The sequence below is a fragment of the Octopus sinensis genome, unplaced genomic scaffold, assembly GCF_006345805.1.
Source record: "Octopus sinensis unplaced genomic scaffold, ASM634580v1 Contig10331, whole genome shotgun sequence".
NCBI lineage: Eukaryota > Metazoa > Mollusca > Cephalopoda > Octopoda > Octopodidae > Octopus > Octopus sinensis.
The window spans coordinates 262,680-271,732 of record NW_021832120.1 but is presented as its reverse complement, the minus strand read 5'-3'; the positions used below and the strand labels follow the sequence as shown (position 1 = coordinate 271,732).

General features: G+C 35.7%; 1 protein-coding gene across 1 annotated transcript; it reads right to left on the bottom strand.

Annotated features, from left to right (window-relative positions):
- Positions 1-1,003: 1,003 nt before the first annotated feature.
- Positions 1,004-2,542, bottom strand: LOC115228336 (serine/threonine-protein phosphatase 4 regulatory subunit 2-like). The gene is made up of 2 exons (XM_029798940.1): positions 1,865-2,542; positions 1,004-1,009 (listed from the first exon to the last, which is right to left on the bottom strand). The coding sequence occupies exons 1-2, from the start codon at positions 2,540-2,542 to the stop codon at positions 1,004-1,006; spliced, it is 684 nt and encodes a 227-aa protein (XP_029654800.1).
- Positions 2,543-9,053: the final 6,511 nt, after the last annotated feature.

Genomic DNA, 9,053 nt, shown 5'->3' with positions numbered 1-9,053 from the left:
CTTAAACCTTCAGAGTTGAGATATTGCCAAATGCATATTTCGGCATCTGTTCGATGCTTAAAAGAGGATAAAGAAATCTCAAGACCAAATATTTCAGTTCTTCGGTCCGGTCTGGTTTTTGAATGGTTTTAATACGTTCTTCATATAAATTCTAAATGTGATTGATAAAAAATTAACATTAAAGACATCCCAAATGTCATATTGGTCGAACAACGACGGAATTAAGACTAAGAAAGGAGACAGAAAACCATCTAGAAATATTACATAATCAAAAATACCATTAGGTTGCTCTAAAAAGTTTCCTTTAGTAACAAATTCGTTCAACTGTATTTTTCGATATTTCTCCAATAGATCAATCCACAAAGAAGAACCAATAAAGTTAACAGGAAGTGACCTTTAATGATTAAATCTCATTCAACTTTAATTTATTTGCATATGCGCCTCTGAGAGGTGTCAATCTGACAACAATTTCAGCAGTGAGATTTAAATTTATCCCAAGAAATGCACTTAGACGCCCTTAATTCATGTTATTTTTTTAAAAATTACTTGGTTTATTACTTGGAATACAAGATCCTTTTTGTAAGAGAAATCCCCCCTGTATTCGAATTACATGATTACTATATATTGTGACAAATAATAGTTACCCATTAGGGATATGTCCCAAGGGTAGTCGTCCCCATCCACAGGATATCTCAATTTCTCCAAAGTCCTAAGATTTATCGTTCTCGGCATAAACCGGACACGTGATTGTCATGCAGACTTCAAACAAAATATTTTCTGCACTAGAATTGACGAAAAAAACTGGATTTGTTCTACAATTTGATCCAACTCTCTAAAATCGAATTAAAATTGTTTTACTTTTTTGACAAATAACCACGTGCATTTATCAGGAGATTGTTTCGAACTCTCACATGCCAAAATATTCCCAAATTTCTGAAATTTAGATTTAAAGAATGTACATTGTCTTCATAAAGTGCAAATCTTATATGCCGTGAAAGAATAGTTATTTCTAAAAAAATAAGTTTTTGAATAATAAAATTTATCAAAAATATATTTTGGAAAATTACCTGGACTAACTTTGAAGTTAATATTTCTTATTTTTTTGATACTCATGATCCGTTGGAATGCCATTTTTATTTTATTAGTTGTAATCTGTCAAATTTATGACAGAATTGATAACCTCGTCATGAACCAAGTTGGTAAATGTGATTGACGATTTCCCCAGACGGGGATGAAGTGCCCAAGCAGTTCCATGTTTTTCATCTTTTACATCACTAAATTAAGTCAACCTGCCTCGAGTGATTCAAAGTGACTGATATGGCAGTATTCGGGAATTCTGTCCGCAGTCTGGAGATTGTTTATAAGTTTAATCTGTCATTTATTTCAATCTAACAAACTTTTTCGTTAATTTTTTTGTTTTTCATTGAGTTTGATATTATTTTTTCTGCGAACCCTTCCTCGATTTGTACACAAGACTCTGTTCTGTGCACATGTTCTTTCAAGTCCTCCTCTTTCACGTCACCTTGGATGTCTTGAATTCCGTCTTGTACTGTGAATAATCAACATTACTGCTCACTATTATTTTGAATTAGTTCCAAATCATTTCCAAATATTTTGAGAATGTTACTTGGGACAATGCCTTCATCTCCTGAATCGTTTTTCATATTCCACCAGGGATCATCTCTACATTTCATGAGGGAATAGATAACTGTTTGTCCACGAGAGTAAGTATCTCTCCCTTGGTCACTTCAAGATCCTCTACATCCTCCCCTTCCCAGTCTTGGAGTACTAAATATTTTATTTCATTCTCATTTGTCTTTATATTTTGATTTAATGTCTGTAAATTGAAATAAATTATGTTTACTTTTGTAGTTTCTTCAATCAAAATCTTATTTTCATCACTCTGCTCTTTACTTTCAACTTCTTTCGAATCCTCACATACAGTTGTCTCTAAAATCTCATTTTTTGAAATTTCGTTTCCAATCATATTTGATATTTCATCATTTTCGACATTTATGTTTTCTTTTGTTTGTTTTTCTTCTCCTTGAGTACTTGCACTGTTCACTTGTGGTTGTATGTTTTGAATATTTTCCTCCTCTAGTTGTGGTTCCATTTCCTGTATAGTTTTACTGTTGACTTGTGGCTGCATGTCCTGAATATTTTCCCCCTCCAGTTGTGGCTGGATTTCCTGAGTTGTTTCACTGTTGACTTGTAGCTGCATTTCCGTATTAGTCTCATTGTTTATCGGTGGAGGAATGCTATTTTTAGGGTCAAGTTCCGGTTCGGATTCCTCTTCTTCATCAAAAGTTTCGGCTTCACTAATATTTTTGTCAAGTTCTTTTTCTTCAGTGTTTTCTGAAAGTTGAACATTTTCTTTAGTTGTTTCCTTATTTTCCAATTCTGAATCGACAGTTTTTTGTGTAGGTAGGTCTTGCTGAGCTTCCTCTGTATCTTGATTGTCATTCTTGGGATCTTTAAGTGAGTCTGCCTTCTCTTTAAATGTTATGTCAGAAATATATTTAATATTTGTCCCAAGTTGCATCTAAGAGTTGAATTTTCATAGAAACCTGCATTGTTGTTAATTTTTCCTTTTCAGTTTGTATTTTTCTGCTCCAATTTTTTACAGTTGTGTCCTAAATAGTCTTTATTAAGTTACTTCTGGAAGTGATTCGAGCTCTTTCTTCACTTCTTCGATTCTCTGGTAAAGTGATTGGGCTCTAAAACTCGTTTGAGGTCACGTACCTATTTATGTCTTCATTTAAATCAAGGACGACGTCTGTATTTTTTGAATGATTTTTTAATATGAGAATTAATTGTTTGTTCTCTACAGCCGTCTATTGTGAGTTTAAAGTCTTGCCTCTTTTTTTAAAGCCTGAGATTTTTTTTGAATGATTCCTAACTCTCCTTTTTCACCAAATAGTCCCATTGGTTGCTACGATAATTTTGTTTAATATTTTATTTAAAACTTAAAACAACATTTTTTTAATCAGATTGAAAATTAGCAAAAAAACTTAATCTCCATTAAAGGGTTTTCCGGAAATTAAAAAAAATAATCACCCATCTCCGGAATGCTGTTCCCAAACCAGATTTAAAACATAATTAACATATATAAATATTAAAATGTTAAAAAGAAATTCTTTATATTTTTTGATTGGAGTTTACGAGTATATCACTGGGTAATGTAGTAACAATGTTTTTGAATATTTTTAATCAGTAATATACTATTTGTGTCGATAGTCTACAAATCTTTTTTAAAAATGTATTTAAAAAAACTGAATTGATCTATAAAATCCGATTTTGAAATTTTTGTGACATTTTACCAGATTGACTACTTAAATAAAAAAATTTTCAATTTCTAAACTTTTTTAATAATTTTATATAATTACTTATATTTTAATTAAGTTATAATTATTTAATCAATGTTGATTAAAGAATACAGAATTCCCCTTCCTCTGTCCTCAAATTTATTCAAAATTGGACAAATATATATGGCTCAGGTTTTTATACAGCACCACTATTTAAAGAGGAAATGTAAAGAAGACAGCATCAGTAAAGGCAGTTCTATCAAAATAATTAAGAACGAGCCATATTTGGAAGGCTATGGTGGCACTGGTCAACACACTGTCAAGGAATTTTCATTAGCCGATCATCTCCCAGGTAACTTTTCAAAATAATTTTTAGGCTGGGTGGCATATATCGCCCCAAAGTCTCTCCACATTGAAGAAGAGGCCTGGAATGCATATCCTCTTATTAAAACTGTCTATCGTTGTCCTCTCCTATCAAAGCTGTCGATTACTGTGGAAAGTCGTATAGTCGACCAAGACGTGGGAAGCTCAGAAAACGTCTTTGACTTAGATGACCGAGAAAAAATTAATGTCTGACTTTATTTATTTACAATCAGGTCATATTGCTGGATATTTGTCGAGATAAGGTCGAATATTATTGTCCAAGTGAGGACCCGCGTATATTTGTGTCCACTAAAAACTCACTGAGTCCACTTCCGATGGACTGGATGGAGAAATTGGACAGTTCTGTCGCAATTTGTGTGTACAAATTATGCACTGTCGAATTTAACTATCCATTTTTGTCTCATAAAATTGAGAAATTTATACACAATTATGGTTGTTATTCAAAAAATGATTTTTAGCTATTCCGCAGATTCTTCTCCGTGATCACCGGAGAATTTGGTGTTGGCAGGACGAGTATTCGGGAATGACCGTTGAGGATGTCCGGAGACTTGAAAAGGACACTCAACGTTTCCTTGAAGAACAAAATTTTAATTAAATTATATTTATTTGAATAACAGAGTTTTCATGAGGTTGTGATACATTTTTAAACTGACATGTGATTTGTGTAATCTATGAGCATTTCTTTTCGTCTCGAGTTTCCAGTTGGGCGGATCTAGCAAATAATTCTTTTTAGACACTGAATTTACTGATTAAACAAATAACTCAGCTTAAATAGAACCGATGTTGGAAGTGTTAATTTACTACTAAATCAAATGTAAAATTGAATAATTACTCAATCAAGCTTCTTTTTATTGCTCCAAAAATAAAATGTTGTACAGAATCGATTTAAACAAATATTTAAATAATGAATAATTTTTACGATTGGTTCGTCCACGAATTTTTGTTGAAATCGTAAATTGTATTTTTAAAATTTGCCTCCCCAGCGAATACGTTTTCATATTTTTATTTTTGAGTCAATAGCATGATTAAAATTCAAATTATCTATTTTTTAATAAAAATTGAAAATGTTATTTAAATCTGAGTAAATTATAGGAATACCGACTACCACAGACTTTTATCAAAAAATATGTAATTTATGTCCGTTTTGCAGCGAACACATTGATGGCTAATTCTGTCAAATATTAAATCTTTATACTGCTCTTTAACGATCTCAGCAACAAAATTTTCACATTAAACTAATTATTAACAATCAAACATTGATGTCCTTTCTTCCTGTAGCTAGTGAATGCAAATACTCTAATTTATCCGCGATTTCTTTTCCTGTTTTTAAAACAAAAAAATATTTTGTTAGTTAGGGAAATGTGTTTTTTAGGTTAGAATTTAGGGGAATGTGTTTTTTAGATTATGAATAATACTTCGATTGGTCTATAAACGACGTCTCCTCCTAGTTTTTGTTAGTATTAAATGAATTTTCTGGCATTTGATAATTCGTCGTCTGCTATTTTGTTAAATTCGTCTCCGTTTTGTAATTTCTTACCAACGGAGCTGAGATCCCTTTTCAAAACTTGCGGTAGAGTGGCAATCATCTATCTGTTTCCGTCGTGGGCCAACAAAAGTCCATGTTAGTCTCCTAAGACTGTTTTTCAAGGTTTATTGCCACTCTTTACTCTCCCAGTTAGCTTAGTCCTTCAAGTTGTGTTTAAGCCTTAAATGAGAGGGCTTCACATTATTACATGCTCCATTTCGCAAACTTCTACAGACAGAGTGGCATCAAACCTGACATCCCCTTTACTTGGGTTTAGACATAATGCAGTTGACCCACCTAAACTATCATATGGTGAGTATGGGCCAAAGCTCACTGAGTCTAGCCAAAATATCACTTTCACAAATTCTGGAAGTATTTCGTGATCGTTCCCTCGTTCCGTCTGAGCCAGAATATGTAGCTTCCAGACAAAACAAGTCCTTGCAGCGAGCCCTCATAGCTACTTTTAGAAATGGTGGTTTTGATTCAATACGTCCATACGCTCTTTCGTAAAATTAGAATGCGCTAAGCCCTCCAAATCACCAAGGCAAATAAACCGACAACATGTGAGTCAGATCTTAGGTTTTTCCGCATATTCCTGGCTTTCCCCTCTTATGCTGATGAGGTGGTTAGACTTTTCTCTTTGTAACGAAGTAAATCAATCCACGTTTTTCAGCCTGACGTTCTCCCAAATTTGGAAGCCGGTTCGATCATAGACGATATACCTGTGTCGTTCTCCGATTATCATGATGTCTGGGTTTCTGCCCAAGTCTCTCTATATGACCACTGGCGTCCTCGCAGTTTGCGTTATCTGATGACCTACTTGTCAACCCTCTCAATATTTCAAAAACAATCAGCTCAATTCATCTCCCCACCTTGGTTTGATTCACTCGTCTCCATTTCGAGGTGTCTGTGATTTAATTTTTTTTATTTACCCCCAAGCTTGCATAGCAAACCCAGCACAAACAGTCACAGCTAACTAATCGAATGAAGAAGCAAAGAAAGAAGAAACTGTCTGTGTCGAGATTTAATGGTTCGATTTAATGGAAACCTCCGTGACTGGCGAAGCGACGATGAGGGAAAATTTATTTAAAAGATAATGACACAGGGATCAGTTCCGTCGAAGAGAAACGGCATTCTGCATGGTCAGTCACCCCACTCTACTTTCATCACAAATTCAAATGGCTTATGGTGGACTGTGACTGCCGATTTGTAGTGCTGGACTATCTCACTATGAATTGCAATAATCCACTAATAATCTCTGGTTTGGCTGCACAAGAAGGCCTGAGGGACAAGTTAAGTTCGCGTTTGAGTGCAATCAGTGGAATGACATGGTTAATCAGTAATTATACAACTTTAAATTTATAACTAAATTAATTGAGGTCAGTCTAATTAACACGTCCAATAAAGTCAAAACAACGTCAATGGAAAAATATCGACCGAAAGTGTCAGCTGGTCACACACATAAAGACTACCTCTTCTTCCCACAATCGACCACACCACGTCTCTCCTTCTCAGCCTGGGATGACGTGCATGGCTGCTCTCTATAAACTTGTGACAAAATGTGTAAACATCAAACTCTCTGACTATGTGGATGCGTTCGGCTTGGTCTCTTAAAATCAATTGGGAACGAGGAGACAATGTCAGGGTGCTAAGGAACAAGCCCTTATCAATCAGTGCATAAATCGAGAATATGGCAATAATCGCTGTGCATCATGGGTGGATGTTAAGAAAGCCTTTGATTCGGTGAATCACGAATTCCTGTTTAATGTGTTGGACTGGTCGGGAATTCCCTTATGGATAATCAACTTTATAAAAAGCTTGGTGGAGAGGTGGACAGTTTGCCTTCATTTTGGGAGAAAGAGAATTGGGGCTGTTAAATTGAATTGTGGAATTCTACAAGGAGACGCCTTATCCCCGCAATTGTTCGTACTGGTAATGGATCCACTGAGCAGAATACTTAATTCAAAATTTCCCAAGCTGTGGATTGGTCAGGAAGACCCCAGTATGCTGGCATACTTTACGAACCACCTATTTTGTGTTGACGACCTAAAGATTCTTGCACAGAAAGAAGAAACTGTCATTAAAATGATGGATATTATTGTTGAGAACTTTGAAGTTGCGGGGCTTGAAATGAACTCTCAGAAGTCTGCGACTAATCTAGAATCATTGGAGAGCTGCAGAACTCTGGATGGTATCGAAAGCTATCGATACCTAGGAGTGCTTGAAGACCGGGGAAGCAATGTACAAAGACCGACAACTTTCTCGGACAGGGACGTGAAGGCAGGATGAAATAAAGAATGATCGAGGGAGAGCAGGGTAAATTCCGACTTGGAGCCATTAAGGGATAAGCCAATTTGGCTAAAACCCGAAATAATATCAGCAACGTCGTTATGAATATTTTCAAGCGAGCCACCTAAGGTGACATCGTCGAGATACCAGAAATTTAGCGGGCACAAAAGCCTTTGAGCAATATGGTCCACTGCGAGGGCAAATAGGAGATGTCCCAATGGGTCCCCTTGCTGAACCCCAGACGCTGAGGACAACAGATTTTTCCCAAAAAGGAGATTCGAGGAACGCGCATAAGATAGATCAGGTGTTCTCAACCAGGGGCGAATCGCCCCCCTAGGGGCGAAAATTTTGTACAGGGGGGCGATAATTTTTTACAAGGGGGCGATTTTAAAATAGCACGCTGTTTTTACATTCTTGTTTGGTATCTAAGATGTCTTCTCGCTCAAATAAGAAAAGTCGTCATTATCAAAACGAATATTTAAAATATGGGTTTATTCAAAGTACTGAAGATACAAAACAGCCTTATTGTCTTATTTGTCAATGTACTTTCTCAAATGAGGCGATGAAGCCATCACGATTACAGGATCATCTAAAACGCAAGCACCCGGATAAATCAAATCGTTATTCACAAAGCCAGTACATGATGGTTATTTAACATTTATTTATATGCAGTTGTGGGTGCGCACATCGCTTCTTATAAAATTGCTGAAATTATTGCGAAAACTTCCAGTTTTCATACTATCGCAGAAAATGCAATAATTCCATCACTGGAAGTAATAATATCGGATGTAATGCATCAAGATGCTTCTAAAATTATTAAAAGTCTACCTCTTAGCAATGATTCGATTATTATTATTATTTAAGCCAAACAAAATCACCGTCTTAACCATTAACTAACACGTTCAGGTGATTCGTCGAAGAATTGGTGAAATGGGTGACAATGTAAAGGAAATCCTTATTGAAAGACTGAAGCGAAGTAAGTTTTCATTACAAATTGATGAAAGCGTCATTGTAGATAGTAAAGCTGTTTTAATGGGATTTAAACCCGACATAGAATACTTAGCGAGTAAACATCAATATCAAGGGTCTCACTAATATTTTTTTAATAAAAATTCAATTTTTTACATTTGATTTATATTTATATTTTGATTTTTGAGTTATATACAAAAAACAACCAATTAAGGGACAATGCCCAAAAATTTAAATTGTATGTGGACAAGGGGGCGATAAAATTTCAAAGGGGGGCGATAAAATATCTAAGGGGGCGATGAACAAAAAAAGGTTGAGAATGCCTGAGATAGAGGACAATTGGGTGGAGTGCCGGGCAGCGGGTGTGCACAACTTCCAGGATGTGGTCTCTGCGAACACTGTTAAAAGCGTTGCGCACGTCCAGCTTAACAAGATATGGAATTTTTGGATTGCCATTGATGACCAACTCCCTCACCCCAAGGGCAGAAGCCTCACAAGCACCGCGAACACCGACACCGAACTGATGTGGCAGCAGCTGAGAGCTCAAATCAGGGAGGACAACACTGAGGATAATTTTTGCA